At 41.7% G+C, this 24,024-nt stretch overlaps 2 protein-coding genes across 4 annotated transcripts; one reads left to right on the top strand and one right to left on the bottom strand.

The window, feature by feature from the left end:
* The first annotated feature begins 715 nt into the window (after window positions 1-715).
* Window positions 716-15,015, top strand: LOC142384165 (netrin-4-like). 2 transcript variants are annotated; one of them, XM_075470182.1, is made up of 10 exons: window positions 716-1,023; window positions 1,313-1,869; window positions 7,626-7,898; window positions 8,706-8,832; window positions 9,118-9,306; window positions 10,077-10,248; window positions 10,389-10,501; window positions 10,649-10,717; window positions 11,531-11,704; window positions 12,070-15,015. In XM_075470182.1, the coding sequence occupies exons 1-10, from the start codon at window positions 963-965 to the stop codon at window positions 12,210-12,212; spliced, it is 1,878 nt and encodes a 625-aa protein (XP_075326297.1). In that variant the 5' UTR covers window positions 716-962; the 3' UTR covers window positions 12,213-15,015. The 2 variants fall into 2 exon arrangements, with proteins under 2 accessions (XP_075326297.1, XP_075326296.1); XM_075470181.1 differs by having other exon boundaries at window positions 10,041-10,248.
* A 185-nt stretch (window positions 15,016-15,200) lies between these two features.
* On the bottom strand, window positions 15,201-23,087 carry LOC142384163 (methionine aminopeptidase 2-like). 2 transcript variants are annotated; one of them, XM_075470180.1, is made up of 11 exons: window positions 22,913-23,087; window positions 22,061-22,192; window positions 21,776-21,838; window positions 21,252-21,354; window positions 20,853-21,008; window positions 20,458-20,639; window positions 20,140-20,234; window positions 17,413-17,509; window positions 17,230-17,333; window positions 16,117-16,232; window positions 15,201-15,965 (listed from the first exon to the last, which is right to left on the bottom strand). In XM_075470180.1, exons 1-11 carry the CDS (start codon window positions 23,085-23,087, stop codon window positions 15,713-15,715), a joined length of 1,476 nt encoding a protein of 491 aa, XP_075326295.1. In that variant the 3' UTR covers window positions 15,201-15,712. The 2 variants fall into 2 exon arrangements, with proteins under 2 accessions (XP_075326295.1, XP_075326294.1); XM_075470179.1 differs by having other exon boundaries at window positions 15,202-15,965; window positions 20,853-21,014.
* Window positions 23,088-24,024: the final 937 nt, after the last annotated feature.

Genomic DNA, 24,024 nt, shown 5'->3' with positions numbered 1-24,024 from the left:
TTTGACACAATACATATGAGAGGATGATTGATTTGACAGCCCATTTTCCCTGTGACAAAAGACCACTTCTGGCTTTTTATTCACTGGCATGATGTTCTCTTCTCATCTTCGTCTGTCTTCCCTGGCTTAGAAAAGCTTTCACACAGTATCAAATGAGCTTGCCCCACACCTTTTTTTTCTTTTGACTCACTGAGGTGATGTCATGCTTGAAGGTGTGCAACTGGATGATCCTTTGGGTCATGGGTTGTGTGACCCCTCCGGTGTTGGACTGTTGTCTGTCTGACAGGGGCAGGCAAAGTGTTTATAAATGGCAGTCACAAACATGTGCGGCAGGAACATGTTAGTGTAATGTCTCAGTCAATGTTTTATACCATCAACATACCAGCTATACCAGCTTTCTAATCAACTTTTTTCCTGTGTGTGTTCTCATCGAGGAATTTAGGCCTCCACTAAAGTAGCATGCGGTTATTGATTTAACAATTATATAAAGCAGGGGATTATTTTCTATTTAATAATGGGGGAAGATTAATACAAGCGCGACGATGAAAGTATGACCATCACCCCTGCAGTTATCCGATAAAAAGGTGTTATTGCTCCTTTTTAAGGCTTTTAGGAGACAGTGGGAGTGGTCAAGTCACAGACCAGAGGAGGGCGGAGCTCGTTTCTACAAATGCCCAAATGTCAATGAAACTCAGCACAGCGAACTTGAATCGTGAAGTGCGTGGGATGTTGAAATGATTTAAGGATAATGACTTCAGATAATAGCCCACGAGTTAAGTCTATTTAGACCTTTCCACATCACAACAGACATAAGCTCTGTGTTTCGAAATGTCTGTGTCGCAGCCTTCCATAAATGATTTTATACCTTGAAGGAGCACGTAGCCACTGGATGTTCAGCATCAACCTGTTGATTGCTTTGCAGAGAATCCTCTGACTTTATGTAGAGTTACAGCACCTTAAGGATGAGACTGTGGACTCTGCTTGTCATTTTCCCGGTGTGCGCATCCTCATCTCTGTCCGCCGGTGAGTTTGAACCTGAACTTGTGTGTTATCTCTACACATACTTTATAGGAGCGTGAATGAATAAAAGAGGCATTGTGTGTTGTTTTTTTTTTTTGGTTTAACTGCATGTCTGTGCGTGCCTCAGAGACTCATTACAGCCTGTGTCTACAGTCAAAAGTTATTTGGATGACTGGGAATTGAACTTGCAACCTGTGCAGCAGCCTGCCATAAAGAGCCATGGGAAATAACTTTGTAAGATAAATTCATCTCTCACTTTCTTCTGAAATTAACGCACAGTTTCTCTCCCCAGAAGTACCTAAGGTGGAGGATGTGGTCTTGGAGCGCCGCTGCTTTGACCGAGCCTGCAACCCCCGCATGGGCAACTTGGCTCAGGGCAGAGTGTTAACCACGCGGTCAGTCTGCGGCTTCAACTCGTCAGAGCCCTTCTGCTTCTTCAAGCAGCCTTCTGCTCCTCGCAGCGGGGAGACATGCTCAGCAGCGAGATGCAGCCGGTGCAACGCTGCCATCCCCAGACAGGCTCACCCTCCCTCCGCCATGAGCGACTCCTCCTTCCGCCACCCGGACACCTGGTGGCAATCTGCCGAGGGGGTGAAGGAGGAGACGCTCCAGCTGGACCTGGAGACGGAGTTTCTCTTCACTCATTTAATCCTGGTGTTCCGCTCCCCCCGCCCGGCTGCCATGGTGCTCGAGCGCTCCCAGGACCACGGACACACATGGAAGCCTCTCAGATATTTTGCCCGGCACTGCCAGGAGGTGTTTGGCTTCGCGGAGGGTTCAGCGGTCGGAGAGAGTGGGGCAACTTGCACCTCAAAGTATTCGGAAGCTTTTCCTTGTACCAGAGGAGAGGTGAGTGTGGTACAGCCAGGGCCGTTTCTAGCTTTGTGGGGGCCCTAAGCAAGATACCGTTTGGGGGCCCCTAGTTTGTCAAACTACAATGAAGAGATTCCTAACCATTTAGATGGAACACTAAGCTCTATTACACTTTATGAGCAAAACAGGCTAGAGTTTAAATAAACATCTTAAGTTGAACCACTCAGGCAAGTGAAACTAATAAGAATATATAATACAAAGAAAACAATAAATAAAAGATTTTGAGTTTTTTTTTAAATATTAAACTGTAATGTACAGCGTCCCTTTAAAGATTGTACCCAATTACAAAGTAGATAGATACTTTATTGATCCCGAAGGAAATTCAAGCATCCAGTAGCAAGACATAAAGCAATAAAAAATGTTTATTCAATCATAAACACTTTAAAAACAATCTAAGAATTTAAAAAACTATTTAAAAAAACAGTTTTAAAATCTAAAGTGACCAGTGAAATAAGACCAAAGTGAAATCTAAAGTGACCAGTGAAATAAGACCAAAGTGAAATACAGAAGCGCCATCACTTAAAGCTGTTGTACATCCTGATGGCCAGAGGATCAAAAGAGTTTTTGAAGTTGTCACTTTTAAGAAGTTTCTGCATTTATCTACACATTGTACTAGTTAAAGTAATAAAACTAAGAAAAATGATCCACTGCCACAATATTCTAAAATAATCAACAGGATGCCTAATATTTGTATATCACTTAAAAAACTAACAGTAGAACACTTCTAATTAGAGGCCTATAAATAACACAGCAAACTTAGTAAATTAATCCTAAGTAATGCCAAAATTGTGTCAAATAGCTGAGAGACAACTTCCACTGAGCAATGACAGAGCAGGACAACAACATGCCTCCCTCCCTGCTAGAATCTGAATAAACTGGAGTCAGTCAGTCATTCCCGTGGCAGGACTGACTGCTCATTCACGTGTGACATACTCATCTTATATAAGCAAACTTTCATGAGGCAAACACTGAAGCCGAGTTAATAACGAACAAATCCCAGCCAGCTACACAACATTTATCCGAGACTAGCTAGCAAATCCAATCGCTAACCAAGCCTAGGTTGGCAGCAATATCACTGAACGTTAGGTTAGCAAAACAATTACACCAAAAACACAAACTTACCAGCAAGGGATGCACGAGCGTCATCTCTCCGTTTTCTTTTCTTTCTTTTGTCAGCGCCAGAATCATGTGGTCTTTTACTTGACATTCTAAATCTTCTTCACTGTTAGCTCGGAAAACGTCAGGTAGGAGGATGCTCCACCACCTCCGATGCGGTAACTTTGAAGACTGTACCATTCAGGAACCATTGTACCATTTCAGGAAGGGGGGGTATAGATAAGGTAAACACATCTAATTTGCCCGAATCGAGTAATAGGGCACACAGTTAAGAAAAACGCTGGGCCTGTTCATGACTAATTTATATAATTTCTTTCATGTAATAATATAATAACTATCATGAAATTTTTTTAACAACCTTAATTTTGGGGGCCCCCGCCAGGTACTTGGGGCCCTACGCGCTCTGCGTACTCTGCGTATGCGGAGCGGCGGGCCTGGGTACAGCATCCGTAAGTGTGTGAATTCAAAACCTTGACAACTCCCCCCCAAAATACCTGAAAACTAGCAGCAGAACTATCTTATTTTTCATTTGATTTAACATTGAAAAATAGAATGGTTGGGAATTAAAATGTCTTTTTACAGAGTATCTTGGCTCATCAGCTTGATCAGCACCTATCAGTACATGCATCATTTACACACAATGAAATACATATAGTGTGTTTGTATTTGTGTGGATAAACTACAGATAAACAAAAATCGTAAATATAAAAACTAAATTAGATGAAGTAAACAGGTCATCAAACAGGTTATCGCTAGTAAAACGGGCAATTATTAGCAACTTCTGTAAATATTTGTGATTTACCCAACTCAACTGGTTCTGAAGCTGATTACAAGCAGTGTGAGTTTCCCAGTACTGGTTTTAGGGATGGTCTTGAGAGCAAAGACATCACCTTCTTGTAGGTGTATGTGTGATATAGGTCAGAAGACGATGCTTGAGTCTATAGGAGGACAAAATACATCATCCAACCGGTATTAGCATGGAGCATGTAATGATCAGTAAGGGTTGTAATGTTTTTGATGACCCTCAGTGCTCCATGTTGGACTTGTTTCAGTACATCTAAACTTCGCCAAAACTCATACATGTGAATGACATCTCCATTATCCTGCAAAAGACTCAAAACTGATATCATCAAGTCTCATTTGGGCTGAAAGAGTTAAAAAGACTTGGTTCCAAAGGAAAAAACTCAGTTGAAACTTTCATTTTTTCACCAGTTGCTGGATATGAGGCTCAAGTTTTTGTATGGCGACACTAATTAAAATCTGAAGTATCAGATTTAACACATTAAAAAACACAACATTTACAACTCAAGAAAATGCACAGCATTTCAGAAAATAACACACAACAGCAGCCGCAACAGTACAAAATAGTCCCATAAAAGATTGTATCGTTCGTGAATCTCGGAACGGAATTATTTAGAGAGGTCTAAGTCAAATTGCTTCAGTCTACACAGTATGGACATTCTAAAAACTATATAATACAAAGTAATCGAACTGAGAAAATCCCGGCCATGAATAGTGATCCAGCTGAATATGTCAGAACAAGATATCAAATCAACAAAATATAAATATAAACATGAACATCTCATCCTTTTTCCATTTCAGTTGTTGGGATTCCACCAGAGGATGATGGTCAGAGTTTCAGTTTAGTCATAACTTCAACTAAATGAAGTCATAATCTTTGAACAGTTAGAAGAGGAATGATGGGAGACAGGAACACTGTTTCAATATTAAACAGTGAGTTCATTTCAAAGATCTGAGAGTGACCACATCAAACTAGGTGCCATCGCTTCCCAGCAACACTGCCCACCATCTGCTTCTCTCTTGTTGTCTGTTTATTGGCACCAGGATGCTCCATAAGCTGCTATCACACCAACCACAGAACAAATAGTTGACCAAGCTTTGTAAACTAATCCCCTCTGAGGGGCTGGGACTTCTAAAGCCTCCTTCTGCTTTGACATCTACTTCTACTATATCAATGTTCACTTTTACCTTTGATGTTCTTTCGGAGCATTTCTTTGGACATCAGCAGAGGACGTTTTAACCACAAAGCCGGCTCTGGCCACAGATGCTCTTTTTTTTTTTTTTTTTTTTTGCAGAAACCACAGACCTTGATTTTTAATTTTTTTTCCTTCTCTGACTGAATGAATGCGTGGTGAGCTCATAATTGCTGTGTATTTGCAAAAAGTATGTGTCTTGCCAGAGTGCTAGAGCTCTCTTGTGTAAGCCCCTTACCCTTTATACCCAACACTTACAGGAGTCTCAAATTGTTGAACATCAAGATGAACAAACATACAGGCTGAAGTATTTAGCTTTAGCCTGTGGTATGAATGTGGTCATCACATGTAAGCCTCTTTACAGTAGTGATCAGACCTTTGTTAAATGTAATGAATGATTTCAGCACTGCAGTCGCTGACAGTTTGGTGTTATAATGCATAACACATTTATTATGCCACAGTAACCCGACAGAACAAGTTACAATATCAAGAAATCAGATAAGGACAGCAGATTAAGGATGGTACGGAACATTTATGAAAATTTGGATTATTAATTTCTGTAGACAAATGGTAGCAGTGCTATGCACAGACAAGCTAATATGAGCATGTTCATGGGTGACCTTGAATTCAACAAAGCAGTATTTAGCCGAACGTGAAGTAAGTTCAGCTCTTTCTTGCAGCATTGAGCGATGTTCTCGTTTACTGGTTAAGGTGTCATGCTAAACTGTGCCTGCACACACCCAACGGGTGCACACTACGGCGGAAGCCACAGACCTTGTTCAACAAATGCAAATACAATAAGACGATTACATATATGTTTAGTTATATGTAGAGCAACATTTCCACAGCAAGGAGCACAACAAAAACTGACAAAAGGCGGTGTGGAAGTTTCAGAAGACAGCTTTGATGAAGTGAAAAAGAGTGAGGCCTGCCAGCTGAATCTGAAGGATGGAACAGACATTGTTGCACAGCAGAAAGTCAGAGGAGAGCACTTGTAATGTAAGCTGAACATTTGCTTTGGCCTTGCCGCACACAGCTGGGTATTCACCAACTCGCGTTGCCGGTGTCGTGCACTGTGACTTAGCATGACTTTATGTGCTGTCGTGCTCCCAGGCTCACCTGCTGGTCTGTTTTCTTAGTTTCTTTAAGGCGTAAGACACGAAGTAGCATTTTAGTTCACTTTCTGCTGAAGGTACGTTATGTTAGTGTGACGTTATTTGTGAGACTGAAAGTTTTGTCAGGAGTCCTCTGCTGGCTAAAATGCTTTCACTGGTTTAAGCAAATAAAGAAGGCTTTGCATTTAAAAAAAACATGTTTGTTTTCATCACTGTTTTGTTTTGAATGTCTTGATGGTTAGTAAGAAAATAGGCAAATGCAGAGATTTGCGTGTATTTGCTTAGATGGCCATGGGGCCCATGATCCAGTACTCCATAACACTATGTTCCATATAAGAAGTATAGTTCGGAGGAGATCATAAGTAAGAAATTAGTATAAACTAGTTCATTTTGAGACTCTGAATTTAGTTCAGAACTCCAAATGCGACATTATGGACATGAAATGATTCAGTTTTAATTCATGTGAGCTCAGTTTTAAACTAGTTTGGGTGAAGTCTGAATTTGCAACGGCGAATGAAGGTCTGATTTACAGTGTTAAAGGAGGCATATTATGGCCGTTTTTTCACAAGCTGACACAATTTCCAGAGGTATTGATGAAATGTCTGTGACATGCTTTGCTACAAATAACACAGACGGCTCTAACAGCAGCCTACTTTTCATCCATTAATTTACACCTCAGTTCAAACTGGTCATTTTAGAGCGTGAAGTGACCCACTTGACTCCACTCAGCCCTCGTCCTCCTCAAGGTCTGCCACTTTTGAGATCTGCAGTTCTTGATAACCCTTGGAGCACGTTTTTACGGTGTGAGATTGCATACTTGACTGGTAAACATGCAGAATGTTACAGCTGCTCGCCAGGTAATTACACTATTATCTAGTGTTAGTTTCTCCATAACATGTCAACTTCTCTGTCGCTCCATTCCTTTGTGCTTTGTTTAAGTGTTTGTGATGGCTTCTACATGTGCTGTACTGATGGTGCATTCAACTTACAACTGGTAAAAAATCCAAATAACAGCGACTATATTTCGTTGTCAGGATATAAAACTGTTAACACAGTCCTGGTAGAGCATTATTGGCTCATTTACTTCTTCAGTTAAGTGAGCTGTATAACTAATGATATGATACATTTAATAGCAAAGCAAAAAGCAAGAACAATGGAATTTATTCACCCAATACTTCGGTCTTATGTGTTAGACAATCTTCTATGTTCGTCAAAAGGCTTTTACTCCTGATTTAACAGTAGATCTGAAAGATCATCACTCTACTAAGCGAGAACCATTAATGTTTTCATAGGAACTGGCTGGGGTTTCTTGGAATAGGAGCTATAAGAGGAGCATGAAAGGAAAACAAGATTGATGTCTGTTTTTTATTTGACAGGCCAAGGAAAAAGAGACATATATCGTGTTTTTATCATTTTCTGTCCATATCTCTAAGATCACTTTGCGAGAGAGGTTTTTACAAGTGAAACAGTTTTTAAAGACTTATTTCTCCTGTCCTTTAATCCCCAGGTGATTTATCGAGCCCTGTCGCCTTGGCAGTCAGTAGATCCCTATGGGCTGGCGGCTCAGGAACAGCTAATGATCACCAACTTGAGAGTCCGTCTGTTGCAGAGACAGCGGTGTCCTTGCCAGGCCAAACATGCTGAAGTCGGAGTCCTCCCAGTGGAACATTACGCCATCTATGATTTTATAGTGAAAGGTAGCTGCCTTTGCAATGGACATGCTGACCACTGTACGCCAGCCAGGGGCTACCAACCCAGACATCAGAAGATGAGTAACGTGGTGAGCTTTACATGTTTAACTGGGTTTTTCTGAAAACTTTCAGGTACAGGAAGTGCTTTTTTACAGTTTGCTCTGTTGGCAATGTTAACTCAAGTTGTCTTCTGCGCACCAACAGTGCTGTGAGATTTGGGGCTAGAAAATTTGGGGTTTTGTTCCCACCACTCGTTTGTTACTCAGCTGTGTGCTGGTATTTACTGCTGGAGCTCAGGGATGTAGTGAAGACTGCATATCAAGCCACAACGTCACCTACTATTACAGGGATTTGAGAATGTGGAAACCTTAATTATGGTATTGAGCCTAATACTTTAACAACTCATAGTCTGAGTCGTGTTTTTCTCTTTACTGTAAGTGGAGAACAGAAGTACTAGTTTATTTCCAACATAACTGAGGGGGCTTAAGCATTGTACACTGGCTATTGTGCAAAGTGTAAACACTGTCAGTGCGCATTTAGATTTTGCTGCGTTGCAGTCCTTGAAAAGGAGAAAAGCTGAATTCATATCATATGTAGATGCCAGGCTCTTTGAAACAATTTTCCACCTGCATACTGACTTCAAACTGCAAATGAAAGTTTTAAATGTTTCCATGTTTCCACTAACAACTTATATATTATATTGAATGTATACATCAGAATGAACAATTCAAGAGATACAAACAGAGTAGAAGTACCATATTAAATTATGCAAATACTTTTCTCTAAAGCATCGCTGGGGGTAACAGGTTTAGTCAATAACTCGTAAGATGCATGCAGATACAAAAAGATGCTAAATAACTGTCCCTTTCTTCTGTTTTATTTTTTTTGTCCGGTAGGTTCATGGCAAGTGTGTTTGCAGACATAACACAGTCGGTGACCACTGTGAGCACTGTGCACCTCTTTACAATGACCAACCGTGGCAGGCAGCCAATGGCATCATGGGTACACCACATGAATGCCAGAGTGAGTGATGGGGCATGCAAGTCAAATGCAGAGTGGGACACACAGCATGTTGACTTGGATGGATTTAGTTAAAATGGGTTTTTGTGTCATAAATCACATGCAACCTTTAAGACACTGATGCATGATGAATAAAAGAGCAGACTGCCCTTTTTTTTTCTTTCTTTTAAATGTCAGCTGCTGTAAACGTTTTTTTGCGGTCATCACCAGAGCTGGAAGTTCAAATGTGACATCTCGCAGGGTGACATCTCATTCTTTCTTTCACTGTACATGGCCATCTAAACCAAGAGTGCAAGTGTAACGGACACGCCAAGAGCTGCCATTTCAGTCGAGGGCTGTGGCTGGCATCAGGAAGGCGGAGTGGAGGCGTGTGTGACGACTGCCTCCATAACACAGAAGGCCGTCACTGCCAAAACTGTAAGAACGGCTTCTTCAGAGATCCCAGCAGACCTAAAACTGCACCAAACTCCTGTACACGTAAGAGCACTTAATTCCAGGTTTCTTCAGAGGACTGTTTCTTTTGGCCTTATACCATAACTATGTCTGGATGTTAGCCAGCTGAGAATTCCAATTAAGAGGTGCAGCCTTTGATATTTCAAGGGCTGTAATGGAGATTTGATTCTCCTTTTTGACTCCAAGATTAAAGCGCATTGATCTCTTCGATAAGAGTATTTGCCCCAGTCACTGCCTTGACAGTGATGAAACAAGATGACTCCACTAGCTGTCATCCTTGCTTGCTTAGCTGCGTTACTGTTTTGGAATGTGACTGTGATGTCAAACAATGGAGGAATTTCTCATGATCCATCAGAGCACATTTTTCTCATTCTTGCCCTCTTCCCCCGTACAAGGCATGCTGCAGCGTTTTTAAGAGCAAACATACCATTTTGGGAAACAAGGGAAGCAAGTTTGGGGGAAAAAAAAAATCTGTCATCACAAGGAATAATCAGATAATGATCTTGGCAGAGTCCAAAAGGATTTACTGGATGTTTTTCTTTTCTTCCTGCTTGTTTTTTGTGACAAGTTAATGATTAAATATGTGGATATTTCAAATTGCTGTGGGAGTGTAGTATATACTTTGTTTGTTTCTGTCTCTAAAAGTGTGACTGTCCCTCTCACAAAAGCATGCTCAGAATGGTAATTGAGTGCACCTAGAACTATGCCGGAGATGTTAACACGCAGTCCTCTTGTTCTGTCACCTGGCTGCTCTGCAGCCTGCTCTTGCCACCCTGTGGGCTCTGTCCTCTCAGGTGGTGGCCCTCCCTGTAACCCTAGCAGTGGGGAGTGCACTTGTAAGCCTGGTGTTGGAGGCCCCCACTGTGACAGGTGCATGATGGGATACTGGGGGCTTCATGAATACGGCTGCCGCCCATGTGACTGCTCGCAGGGCTGTGACCCCTACACCGGTGACTGCATCTCTGGGTGAGAGCCAAGACTTATCCATACGTATTTGCAAAAATAAATCAGGCTAAAGTGGTGTGTGCTGTAGAGGTAAAGTGCTTTCTGGATTATTGACTCTGAATGGAACCCTGCCTCTGACTGGTTTTACCTCTGCGGCACAGCTCGGATGTTGAGGTCCTCTATGCAGCTGCTGGCCACATGGGACACAGCAGCAGTGATAGTGAGACGGCACTCTTTGGGGCAGAGGAGCTTTTCTCTGCACTGCACCACTCTGGTGAGGCACAGGTCACATCACAGTGAATACGCTACACATTCATCAGCTTGCATGTACACGACTGCAGCTGCTTTAAACCTAAACTTCATATATGATGATGAAAAGGATCGGTAGTAATCATTTGACATGTTTCATTTTCTTTTCCAGAGAAATGTGAATGTGTAGAAGTTACCCTTGGCAGTTCTAAACTGTTCTGCGCTGCAGAGTTTGACTATGGTAAGTGGAAGATTTTTATCAGACAACTGTGTAAGCCAATCATTACAGTGAAGTCAGTTAAGAAAATAATGGCGCATAATTAACTACGCAATTGTTTAAAAATGATCCTGACTTTTCCACTCGAGGTCTTGGACTTGGGGCATCCTGTTTTCATCGCTAATGTTGGCAAAAACTATTTTATTCTTATGGTGCATTATCTTTTTATACGGACCTCCCCACCATTTCAATGTCAGAAGTGAAGAACTAGTTGTGTAGAAATGACAGCACACTCATGACACACGAGGGTGTGCATGTTTAGATTTGTGGCTTATTTAAAGGATTTAGTGAACACTCTTTTAAATCAAGATTAAAAAACACATAGATTTATTTTAATGAAATATAATTAGATATTGCAAATAGCTGGCCTTTCTTAGGACTGTAAAACACTGCCACATGAATCTAAAGCTCACGGAAAACAATTAACGCTAATTAATCATGTAATGATTATGCTATGTAATGAACATGCTGACTGACAGCACCTTCAGGGATGCTTTCTTGCTTGTTAATTTGACAATGTGAATCCTTACAACATAGATATTACGAAAGCTTTGGTGATAACCCCGATCATGTTATTTTTCATAGATGTGACAGATCTCCTTTTAAAGTCAGAAGACAAAACACAAGTGTGTTCAGACGTTTTGAAATCTGAAATCTGTGTCTCCCCCTGTGTTCCTACATTACAAATTGATTGTGGAGTAAAGGATTTAAAAGTTTGAGGAGCTGAAAGTCAGCACTGATATCCCGAACTTTCTTTGTTCCCTATCTGTGATGCAGTGCTGGTGGTGAAGGTGATGTCTGCTCAGGATAAAGGCTCTCATGCAGAGGTGGAGGTCAAACTTAAGAAGGTCTTGTATCAGAACCCTCAGATGAAGATCCAGCAGGGAAGCGTCACCCTTTACCCGGAGTCCTGGACCATCCGAGGCTGCACCTGTCCCATCCTTAACCCAGGTCAGCTTCAGTCACCTCAAAAAAGACATTTTATTGCTCACTGTACAAAAGTGTATAATTAGTTGACTCTCAAGAGGACCATCTGCCAGCTTTGTGCTGAGTAGAGGATCCCCGTCGTTGCTCTCTGAGGCTTTCAGTGGGTGCCAGCACCCTGGCCTCACTCATTAAAACTGAATGTTTACAACTGAACATATTAGATCTAACTTTACAGAGTAATAACCTCTGTCAGCTTTCATCCAAGTCAGCCTTAGCAGCATAGTTTCTGACTGGTTGCTTGTCACAGTGAGTTTTCAGGTCTGTGTATTTCAGTCACATTCTCAGCTGAGCTGAAATTCAGTAATGCTTTAATTTCTTCTTCTCTCCAGGATCTGAGTATGTAGTTGCAGGTCACAAGGACTGGAAGACTGGTCGACTTCTGATCAACACCAAAAGCTTTGTCAAACCCTGGAAATCAAGCCTGGGACGTAAAATCTTTCACATCCTTAGAAAAGACTGTGGCCGCTGGTAGAGAATTCCCATGAACAGCAGAGAAATACAGATGATGTGTTGGACGAGTGAAAAGGTGGTCAAACTCTTTGTATTTTGCTTTGCTTGGTGACCACAAGTAATGCCTTTTTTTTAATCGAAAGAGGAGCCTATGGACTGAACCAGACATGCTGTAAGACTATAGTCAGCATGGGATCAAAGAGAGCAAAGCGAGCCATAAAAACTTAAATCCAAACAAAGAGGTTGCAATTTTATAACCTACGTTATGCAATTACTCAGCCCACAAGTCCTGCCAGATTATTTATAAAGCAATATCAAGTGCGCCTTTAACACTCAATTATATGTTGTTTCCTTGCCAGTGTTGATCGAAGTGTCACAATCACGTGCTGTTGTATCTGTTTCACTGAGAACTGTTAACTTTGAAATTTTGCAAAGTCTGAATTCTTCCTGTCGTCTCAGATTTTTAGCGATAAGTAATGAATGAGTCAACATCAAACATGAGTGTGTGCATGGCATGTACATATATTTGATGTCTTTGACGAGGAGTCTGTGTCTGTGCAGGCCAGAACAGGTAACTCTTGAGTAAGGAGAGAGGATGAAAAAGACATTACGAGTGAGGCAGCCTAATCTGAAGGGCTCTGTTTTGCTCTGGTACACTTGCCTGCCTACCATCTGACGAGGGCAAAGCCCTCCCTACTCCACCCTTTGTAGTCTGCAGTACATACACCCAACTCAGGGTTAAGGTGTCTTGCTCACCCTTTAAGCCAGTTCAGTTACAAACTGAAACTTTTCAGATGCTCAGACTATATCCGTGGTGGGCGTTTGCTGTCCTCGAAAGACCTGCAGTCACTGGAGAGGGCCCCTCTGAACCCATTGCTGTGTGTTTGTGAGGAAGTGTGTGGATGCTCTCTTAACACATGTTCCTCTTTTAGGTCTGTGACTCCTACGGCCCCAAAATAAGCATGTATTTAAAGACCGAGGGCTAATTGACATCACAGTGTATCACATCCAGAGTGCACAGACCATTTTTGAATCTGGCCCAGTTAAGAATAGGCCTGATCTGCGGTCTCCAAGGAGAGGGACAAACAGTGCGAGGAGACATGATGCATTCCTCAGCCATGGCATCACCTCCCATGTCCTTGTCCCAAAGACTTTACCAAAATAAAAGAAAATGGGCTGGAAATTTCCTTTTAAAGGATAAAATGGTCATTCAGGGTAAACACGTGTACTCTGCCCCCAATGTGATATTAAAAGGCTATTTCTATGTGTCCTTTTTTAAATTTTTTTTAATCTAAGCAGTATAGAACACACTGATGTTCTCAGACTTAATATTTCTGGGAAAAGTCCATTTAATTCCATGGTCATATATGCTGAAGCACAAGGTTGTGTGTAGCGTGATGTGACTTACAGCAATGTCCTCACACGAGGAGAAGCCTGACTAATACTTCAACCTTGTTTGATTACCGCCCTCCTTTGGTTAACAGAGAGAAAAACACATCCACAAGGTTGAAAATGGTGTGTCCCACGCATTCAATTGTGAACACATTTGGGAGATCAAGCAAAAAAAAATACAGATTGTAAAATAGTCCTGAAATAAATCGCACCACATGACAGCTGAATGTGAACATTAATCTAAACTATTTCAGAGAAGTGTTGATTCAACTATCATTTTTGAGGCTGTAGCTTGTGCTCCTGATGAATTGCATTAGCTAACACAGAGATTTTTCACAGTTTTCAGACTTGCATTACTTTCATTAGATCGCGCTATTTAACAAGCTGCAACTAATGAAATGGAAAATGAGTGTTTATTTGTAATGTATTTGAATAAACTGGGTTGCGTAGTTAAGTTAATTGTTAAAGCACATTTTAAACAACAATCACTGATATAAGTGCTGCACACTGAAAATGGCAAATAAGTCAGCATAAATAACAAAAAGAAAATACCGATTGAAACAATTGATAGAATAATGGTAGAATAGAATATTGATTCCCGTTCTCTGTGCTCCAGCTCTCACCAAAGGACAACTAAAATTTCCTTTCATACTTTGTTAGTGATTTGATCTCCTGATGTCTTCCATGAGAATTTGCTGGTTTATGTCAGAATTAATTTCAGAATTAATGACAGCAATCTTCCAAAGCCCAGATGCAGCACAGCTGGCCTAAATAATGATACAGCCTCTGCCATGTTTCATGTAAGGCATAAATGCTCATGCTGGGATGCGGAGGTTTTCTTTCACCGAACATAACACTTATCATTAAATCCAATTTAAAAGAAATCATTTTGGTCTCACCTGGCCAGAAAACATTTTTCCAACAGTTTTCTTGCTTGTCCACATTTATCAAATCACATACAGGCAGCAAAGTTGTTTATGTAGAACAGTGGATTTCTCCTTGCAGGCCCGCCATACACACCAGTGTTATTCAGTGCTCTGCTGACAGTGGATTCATTAACATCAGTCAATGTCATAGAGGTCTTTAGTTGCTTGGAGGTTCCCCTGTGTTCCTTTGTGACCTATCAGACTGTTACATGCTTTGGTCTTTTGTGATCTTTATTGGTTGGCCACTCCTGGGGAGGCTAACAATGGAGCTTAACAAATTTCTTCAATTGTACACAGTCTGAGTGGGGATTTGTGGAGTCCAAACTATTTAGAGATGGTTTTGTAACCTTCAGCCTGATGAGCATCAACAACTCTTTTTGTAATGTCTTGTTCATTCAGAGATGAAACATCCTTTTAGAAGCGGACTTGGATCTTTGCCCATTCACTCATCTCATCTCATTAATCAATTAAAAAAATTGAACCTGATTCCAACAAATTTCCATTTAATCCTAGAGTTTCAGGTACTTTCGCAACTCACAGGTATGTTAAACCAGATCGTTTTTCATCAGTAATTTAATGACTAATATAACTTTTACCCATTCTAGGACTTGGAATGTGATGTTTTTGACCGTGTTTGTGCTGAAAACTCTGATGGGATTCACACACCTTGGTTTATAAATATAAACAAAGCACCCAAGTCAAGATTTATAACAATTTATTTTTTTTACAAAACTGCCTTTAAATTAAAATAAAGCAACAAAATATAGAAATATAAATATTTCATAGCAGTTATTTTTTCCTCACCAAGTCTTAACAAGACAATAAAGCATAGCATGTCTAGGAGAGGTGCTCACCTTAACCTTTTTTTTTTTTTTTTGCATTATTCAGTTAATTCATTCATCAGTTAATACTTTTTTTTTGCATAAATGTCTTGAATATTTTCTAAAAGCAGCACATTAAAGTATAACTAAACTAACAATGCTACAAGATATGTCTTTTACCTACTGGCTTGTCCCATCAGAGAAAAAAAACCAATAATAATACTAGTAAGCCTCGACACAAGTCATATGTTTTACTAAAAGGTATTCAAGCAGTGGAAATTTCGGTCAGAGAAATATTGCATAATTGCTGTCAGTCTGAAGAGGTTTGTTGTCACTGAGCTGTCATGCTCCTCCTGATTCGCCCCAATTTTTTTGGTGCATGCTCAATAATCGTCTCCTCGGCTCACGACTTCCTTGCAGGTGGGCCTGAGTAGGATGGTGTGCTCGTACTGGGCGGTGTAGCTGCCCTTGATGTCGCAGAGAGGTGGGTATGGGTCAATGATGCCGAGGTCACACAGGTTCTTCAGTGCCATCAGGTACTTGCTCTCACCCAGGCGGTCCAGCCAGCGGCGGCAGAATGCCAAAGTACCAAAGTTCTCATTGATCACATTCAGCAGATGTTTAGCCCTTGGAAGTCTGGAGCACAGTAACAGAGTGAGGACACAAAGTGAAGCAACTGTGGCAAAATTAAGGTTTCTCTACAGTGGAAGAAAAATGATGACGGATCAACCTTTGGATTATATTCAGAGTAGGTCATTTACATTAAAGATTAGATGAAAAGCTAAACCTTATTGGCACGTGTCCAACATTGAAGTTCTTCATGTAATGTGAGCACTCCATGTCATCGTGGACTGCACCTCTTCCAGTGCTGCCAAATGTCTCAATGGCGTAAGCTTCACCTTCCTGAGAGGCGACAAAAAAGACAATCAATTATCAGTGTGCTGACATAAAATGAAGAATTTCCATGAAGGCTTTTAGTTTGTCCGGACTGAGTGGGTACAGTCAAGGGCAAAGACAGTGCAGGAGCAGCATGGAGTTGGTGGGGGGAGGGATGGGGAGGAAAGCTGATGTATTCATGCCCGGCCAATTAAGGACAGCAACATCGTATCTGGAGCTGATTGGCTGGGTTTCACTGTCATTTTGTGTCTCTATCAGCACGTGGCTGTTGTCGGAGTCCCTGTGGTATTAGCTGATAACAGTGTGAAACCCTCTCTCACCGCACCAATAATCAGTCAAAGTGCTAACAGCCCCGTGACACGCCCAGCTGCCACTCCAGTCGTGCACTCTGATCACAAAGAGGGTAATGGCCCGGTTACACCAACACACTTCTGCTAAAACTACAATTTGCAAAACTGCCACATCAGCATCCCCCCTATCCCCCACTCTCCCGCAACCATCAGGTAAAAGGCTTGACACAGCAACTTGCCAATTAAATTGTTCACTTCTGTCCAAATACAGCCATATGCTGCAGCTGTGCGGGTGGGAGGGATCTTAGTGTAGTCTCAGGAATTGTAAGATATGTTCTCTTTGTGAATTCAGGTTGCACACAATTCGGTGCTTATGCCAGGGGCCGGGGTTTTAACACATGTTGCTACTCGATGCGGCTGGTAATTCCATTAAAGGTGCAATTAAAATGCTGATGAGCGTGACTAAGAAGCCGTTAGAGCAGGGAATTGAAACACTTCTCCACACCTCGTCGTAACCCAACCAGCCAAAAGTTCTTCCAATTACACTTAAGAATTAAAAAGGTTTATTTATACCCAAGGTCAAACAGAAAAGTAGGGTTGATTTCAAACGTTCCAGTGAAAAGAGAATGCAGTGTTTTTTTGTGCTCCACAATCTTGTCACATCCGCATTTGCCTAAGATAAGATAGTATTTCAAACTGATTTGAGGACAAACCTCCATCCTGGTGGCCTCTCCGCCTTTCACAATAGGGACCGTCTTCCCTGAGTGTATCCTGTACTGTCCAATCGAGTGGCCATTGAGATTCCTGACTGGCTTCACTGCAAAGAGAACAGCACAAAGAGGTTGAGGCATTGCAGAGGCTGGGCATGAATAAAAGGTGAAGTGGCCTCATTTTACCTTGATATGTTTTCCCATCTATCTCCACTTCATAGGACTCCATGACCTCCTGAATGGTCTCGCCAACATCGCACAGGCGCACATCAATTCCAGCAAACTGGGGCAGAGTTTACAGTCAGTAATTAACCCAACTTTCCTCACACACAGACAATCTAGGTAGCACAAAAAATTTGCAATTTTCACATTCATGTACTCGCGCACAAATCTGCTCTTACCTTTGCTGCTGTGAAACATTCATGTGCCTGAAGCAAGAGGTTATATTATCACACTCTTGCTTTATGATCACATCAGTCGCAAACTGTGCCTCGAGGTATTAATATTTTAATGTGGGAGCTTAATAAAGTGGACAGTCATTACAAAAACATATATAGTATAGTGACATGTGATGAAATTGTTCTAAAGTTTACTTTGACCTATAAATAACCCACATGTAGGTGGGTTTAATGTTTAATCTGATTTTGACTATACACCTGAAAGCAATCTGAATATCAAAATATATATCTATTTGAAACGTAGAGGCCTTTTAACATAGTTAACACGGTTAGTCCCTTTTTTCGTGAATATAATGTTAGTTTTGGGACTTTCAAAAGGAGCAGTGCCCAATACAGCCCCCGGAAAAATTGCAGGGAACATGTACCTGTGTCCCTCTCGCTGTCTGCTTACAGTGCAATTTTGTGTTGAATCAAGTCATATTTCACTACCGTGTTTTTGTTCAACCCTTTGAACCTCACTGAGCTACATTCTCAAGAGCACTAATCACTGGAGTATTACACAGGAGGTGTGATCATAAAACAGTTCTAGCCTTTGATTTTGAGTCCAGTTCTTGTGGCATTTGGGATACCTCAGCTTTTTCTACGTTTCCCCTCCTTAAGAATGGCTTTATGACAGCCATCCTCCCATAGGGGCCATTTCTGGTGAGGCTTCAAATCAAATCAAATCAAATTTATTTGTATAGCACATTTCATGTACAAACAGTTCAAAGTGCTTTACATAAAATAAAAGCATTGCAGCAGGGAGTGCAAGAAGCATTACAAATACATAAAAGAATATAAAGAGAAACAAGTAAAATCATTTAAATGAATTTAAAATTAGGCAACAGTCTAGATAAGTTAAAAGATATTTCATGCATAGACACATGAGAAAAGAAATGTTTTTAACCTGGATTTAAAAATGTCTACATTTGGTGAAAGTTTAATCTCCAGTGGCAGTTTGTTCCACTTATTTGCAGCATAACAGCTAAATGCTGCTTCTCCATGTTTAGTTTGGACTCTGAACTGGACCAGCTGACCTGAGTCCTTGGATCTAAGTGCTCTGCTGGGTTTATATTCTCTGAACATATCACAGATGTATTTTGGGCCTAAACCATTCTGGGATTTGTAAACCATCAGCAGGCTTTTAAAATCTATTCTGTGACTGACTGGAAGCCAGTGTAAAGATTTTAACACTGGTGTGATGTGTTCAGATCTCTTAGTCCGGGTTAAAACTCTAGCAGCAGCGTTCTGGATGAGCTGCAGATGTTTAATGCTCTTTTTGGTAAGTCCAGTTAAAAGAGCGTTACAGTAATCGAGTCTACTGGAGATGAATGCATGGATGAGTTTCTCCTGGTCTTTTTGGGAGAGGAAACCTTTAATTCTGTTGATGTTTCTGAGATGGTAAAAAGCTGCCTTGGTGACAGCTTTGATGTGGCGGCTGAAAGTCAGATCTGAGTCTATCAACACTCCGAGGTTACCAACTTGGTCAGTGATTATAAGGTCCCGAGTCTCAAGATATTTACCAACGCTGACCCTCTTCTCTTTGCTACCAAACAGAATGATCTCAGTTTTGTCTTCATTTAATTGTAGAAAATTCTCTTTCATCCAGGTGTTTACTTCCTCCAGACACTGACACAGTACGTCTGCTGGGCTGCAGTCGTCCGGTGACAGAGACACATAAAGTTGTGTATCGTCTGCATAACTGTGATAATTGATGTTAAAATTCTGCAATATCTGACCCAAAGGGAGCATATACAAGTTAAACAGAAGAGGTCCAAGAATTGACCCCTGGGGGACTCCACAAGTCATGGCCACTCGCTCAGATTCATAGCTGCCAATAGTAACAAAATAACTCCGGCCTTATAAGTAGGACCTGAACCAGTTAAGGACCGCTCCAGAAAGTCCAACCCAGTTTTCCAGCCTGTGCAACAGGATTCTGTGATCTACAGTATCAAACGCAGCGCTGAGGTCCAACAGAGGCTTCAGATAATAGTTGATGAGTAAATCGAAGGGTCAGACACATCTCTCAGGTCCTGTGTCAGGTCTTTGGTGGATTTTTTCCTAGTTTTTTTTTCTGGCACTGTTCATCTGCTGTACATAGTTTTTTTTTTTTTGGGGGGGGGGGGTTGACACCTTTTTGTGTGTTGTCTTGTTGTTTAAACAGACAAATAATTGTATGCCTTTAACACTGTCTTTATCTTTGGCATTTTTCTTAGATGTAGAAAGAACTAACAAACAAATTATGTCTTTTTGACAGGCTGTTAGTAACAATGACTAAAGATACAATTAAAAATTGGTTCTTTGCAAAGTTGTCTTTTATGTGTAGACACAACACTGGTTCATCCCTTGAGTCCCTTTTTTTAAGCTTGTACGATTCAAAGGTCAGTGTTGGCAATCAAAAAATGCATTCCTGTGGCACGTAGACTGGACTGAAAATGCTCCTCTCCCAGAAAAAAGACCCCCAAAACTTTGTTACCCTGATGCCAGTGTCGGTTGCATCTCTCACAGCCTCCAGCAGCCTGTCATACTTTGGATTAAAGGTGACGGTGAAGGCACAGTCTATTATTCGACCTGAAAGGCCAAAAGGTTTGGTTATTGCAATGTGATCATTTGGATAAAATATTCAACATGGAATAATCTACCAAAATGAGAAAGTTAATCAACTCAAGAACGGTTTATTCCAGGCAGTAAATTATCATGCAATTATTACTTTTCTGTGTCATAAAAAATGCCTAATGTGAAGCGGGACAGCAAGACTCCAAAGGCTCTTTAAAAGTTATTAGTTGGCGCTCACCGTTGATGTGTGTTCCAAAGTCAATTTTGCAGACGTCGTCGTAGCGCAGCACAGTCGGGTCTCCAGCGTTTGGGGTGTAGTGGGCAGCACAGTGGTTGATGGAGCAGCCAGTGGGGAAGGCCAAGCCTGCCCTCAGTCCATTTTCTTTAATGAGCTTCCTTGAGCAGTCCTCCAGCCTTTCACTGCCACAAAAAAGCAAGCAGCACAACGGATTATGAGAAGAATTATACTGCTGTAAGAGCAGATTAAACACACAGAGGAGGCTGAAAACACAATATAGCCTCTCCTTGACCATTTTAACAACAAAAAAAAAAGTTTACAAAACAATAAATAATCCTGAAAATAGTATAAGTATGAATCACCAGGACTTAAGCCTCAAACACAGTGCTTCTCACCAGATGTCAATCATGGTCATCCCCGGTTTGATCCAGCTCCGGACATAGGAGCGAACTTGCCGGTGGGCCTCGGCTGCCTGCCTGAAATCACTCCACATCTCCTCGTTAGCCATGTCCAGTGCACGCTTCTCCTCACTGGTGCTCCGCCATGCTGCACTGCGCCTTAGGGGTTTATAGGCAGATAGGCACACCACAAAGATGAGGGACTCATTGTTATCTCATGATATAAATACCAGCCATAAGAGACTCAGTCTGACTGAATGAATTTTCTGCATGCTTCAACAGGAACTTAAACCTCATTGTAGTCTTTTATGCCCAGTGTGCTTGTGCAAAGTTGAGGAACCTAAATAAAAACTAGGCAGAGAAGAAGACTTCTGTTTGAGTGTGGAGGTCACACACCCGTCTTTTGATGGGGGATATTCGCACTCCTCTCCCTTTGGAAAGTCTCCATTGGGATAAAGCTCACAAATAGGGACTGAGGGAGGGTCAGTCTGTCCCTTCACTGTGGCCCAGATAGAGAAAAGGAGAAGCAGAGGAAAGCAGTAGAAAAGAGAAAACAGTTATCCGTGTTGTGTTCATGATAATGATATTTCAACTTATTGAGTGGACACCTTATTTCCTGACTTGCAGGTTAAAACTAACAAAGAGGATGCAAAACAATTCTATTGCTTGATTGCCATGAGGTAGTACTAAAGCCCTTACATGACTACATCAGTAGTGAATGTTGAATTTGCTGTCACTAAAGTTGCCTGTCTGCACGAACTGCAATTTCATCCCGAAGCGCCAATGTTACTTCTGCTTTGTGTAACTCTAGTTACATGAATTAACCAAGTCCAACTCAGCATGCAGATTCACGTAAAAAAATCATACAATCAAACAGACTTCATAGATGAATTTTGCTGCACGATGAGAAAACAGCTTACATCCTTTCTTCTTCTTCTTCTTCCTCTTCTTTTTACCAGCTGAGTTCTCTCCCTCGTCCCCATCTGTTGAAAGCATCATTAGTTCCAATGCAGTTTGTAAAGTGAGAAATATCGACAGGGGCTTGGGCACAATTCCCAGGGCCCCGCTGAAAAATCAAATATCACACTGCAGATATGACCCGCTGAATTTCACTGTGCACTTTCTTTTCGGTATACTTTAAGTCCCAGCACTATCAGCGCTGCAGGTGAAGACTGTGACGATGAGGGTGAAGGTGGGATTGATACCTTCGTCTGCATCCTCAGCCCTCTCTTTCTCTCCAAGTGTTTGCTGCTCCAGCTGTTTTGTCACATCACCAACACCTTCGGCTTCTGCTCCGTCCCCCTCACCCTCGTTTGTCCCTGCTGCAAAGTCACACACTGTTGTGCATGCATGTGCAGGTGAACATGTTTGTAACACACACACACACAAACACACACACAGAGGGAGATGATTATTTGTGCTTCAAAGTCATCGTAAGAAAGTGCCTCCACTGTGTTCTGAACTTGGCAGGGCCAGTGAATAATTTCTTTCAATACCTTGAGAGTCAATATCCTCAAGGGCATTTATACCTTGCAGCATTATGACATTTAGCTCATCAAATACAGTGCTGTGTGGACCATGCTTGACATGCTCAACAACTCAGCCCTTCAGGGATTTTGTATTTCCGCATCATAAAGCAATTGTCAACATGTTTTTTGAAAGGGTAGTAGTAATCTTACTGCACTAAAACTGTTGATATCCTATTGCATAATTACACGCAGCTTAGAGAGGTTTACAAGACAGAACATATTTAATCTAGAGTAAAGCTCAAATTAATTCCATCCATTTTATTTTTATTTTTTTTATGAAATGACAGTTTTCCATCAGTTTAGACGTCAAACTACACGGCAACGTCCCGTTTCCAGATGAGCGCCCGCAGCTCCAGCAGGAGCCGCTCAGAGTTCGGACAGATGCACACACTGGAATAACCTCTGACAGGTTGAAAAGTCTCGTGTCCCACATTTCTGACGCTCGAGCACTACGTGGAGTGGGAATAAACGGGGCAATTTTGCGCTATTTTCTCCAGGATTCTCGAAACACAAAGTGATGCCTCTCACCTGCCGCGGCGGTCTTATTCCTCTTCTTCTTTCTTCTCTTTCTCTTTACTGATTCGGAAGCGTCTACATCTTCCCTTTCCTCGTTCAAGTCGTCCCCATTAAGAAGTTGAGGCTCCACTTCACCCTGTGGCTGTAGCTCCGCCATGATCGGAGACTGAGAGATGAAGTGACGCATAAGCTGCTGGGAGCCTCCAGTGGTCAAAGCTGAAAAATGTGCTGGAGGCAGCTGAGCCAATAATGAGCTCTAAGACAATCTCTCTCGCAACAGCTCGTCCCGAATAGAGGAAGAAGGTCCTCCACCTCTCCAAGGAGCAAAAACTCAGATTTATAATCAGATCATTTTTTCTTTTTTAGGAGACGTAACAGTTTGGGTCAAACTGTAATAAGATACACAAGTCCAGTGTTTTTTGTGGAGGCTGAAATACTTGGACCATCTTGCCCTGATGTGTAGCCTTTAAAAGTTGCAGTGCACGTTGGACTCATCACTTTCTCTGCTCATGCAGGCGCCGGGTCTCATGTTACCTGGACACCTGGCTGCTGCAGCCCCCCTCTGTCGGAAACACTGTCACTTCTTCCTGGAGCCCACATTGGCAAACTCTCGACACCCTATCTGTTATTGTGCGTAGAGTTTTGTTGTTTGCACTGTGACTGATAGCCTTTCAATTTGATGATCCTAATCGATGATAATTACTGGTGCGTAACGCGAGTATTTGGAGACGGGCATAGAAGTGTGTATCCTAGCAACAAGCAGAGCACGATGGTAGGCTAAAGGCAGGTTTACAGGAGTGAAAGGTGCACGTTTTTGTTGTGTTTCCATTTGTTTACCGCAGTGTGTTTTGTGAGTGTAACTGAACCGTGAACTTTTTTTCAGGAGACAATGGCTTCTGCTGGTGCGCGGACAGAACTCAGTGGGGGGCCCTTGTACTTCTTTGACCAGGTGGGCTACACACTCACTTTCCGGACTATAGTTTTGAACACAGACTAACACAAACACAGATTAGGCTACTAAACTAAATTCCATTGTCTCTCTGTAGCCAAAACGACATCGAATTAAGGGGACAAGAAGCTACATTTCACATTTTAATGGGGCCACTTGGGGGGCGCAGTTTGAA

This window comes from Odontesthes bonariensis, chromosome 7 (assembly GCF_027942865.1).
Source record: "Odontesthes bonariensis isolate fOdoBon6 chromosome 7, fOdoBon6.hap1, whole genome shotgun sequence".
Taxonomy (NCBI): Eukaryota; Metazoa; Chordata; class Actinopteri; order Atheriniformes; family Atherinopsidae; genus Odontesthes; species Odontesthes bonariensis.
Note: the sequence above shows the minus strand (reverse complement) of the source record. Positions and strands in the feature narration are given on the sequence as shown.

What these genes read in the sequence shown, in the direction of transcription:
- LOC142384165 (XM_075470181.1), top strand. Translation starts at nt 963, where the DNA reads ATGAGACTGTGGACTCTGCTTGTCATTTTCCCGGTGTGCGCATCCTCA. An exon ending in ATCCTCATCTCTGTCCGCCG is followed by an intron (nt 1,024 to 1,312) that starts GTGAGTTTGAAC and finishes TTCTCTCCCCAG; the next exon opens with AAGTACCTAAGGTGGAGGAT. An exon ending in TGCACCAAACTCCTGTACAC is followed by an intron (nt 9,307 to 10,040) that starts GTAAGAGCACTT and finishes GCTGCTCTGCAG; the next exon opens with CCTGCTCTTGCCACCCTGTG.
- LOC142384163 (XM_075470179.1), bottom strand. Translation starts at nt 23,087, where the DNA reads ATGCGTCACTTCATCTCTCAGTCTCCGATCATGGCGGAGCTACAGCCA. An exon ending in GAATAAGACCGCCGCGGCAG is followed by an intron (nt 22,193 to 22,912) that starts GTGAGAGGCATC and finishes CATGCACAACAG; the next exon opens with TGTGTGACTTTGCAGCAGGG. An exon ending in ATGACCATGATTGACATCTG is followed by an intron (nt 20,640 to 20,852) that starts GTGAGAAGCACT and finishes TTTTTGTGGCAG; the next exon opens with TGAAAGGCTGGAGGACTGCT.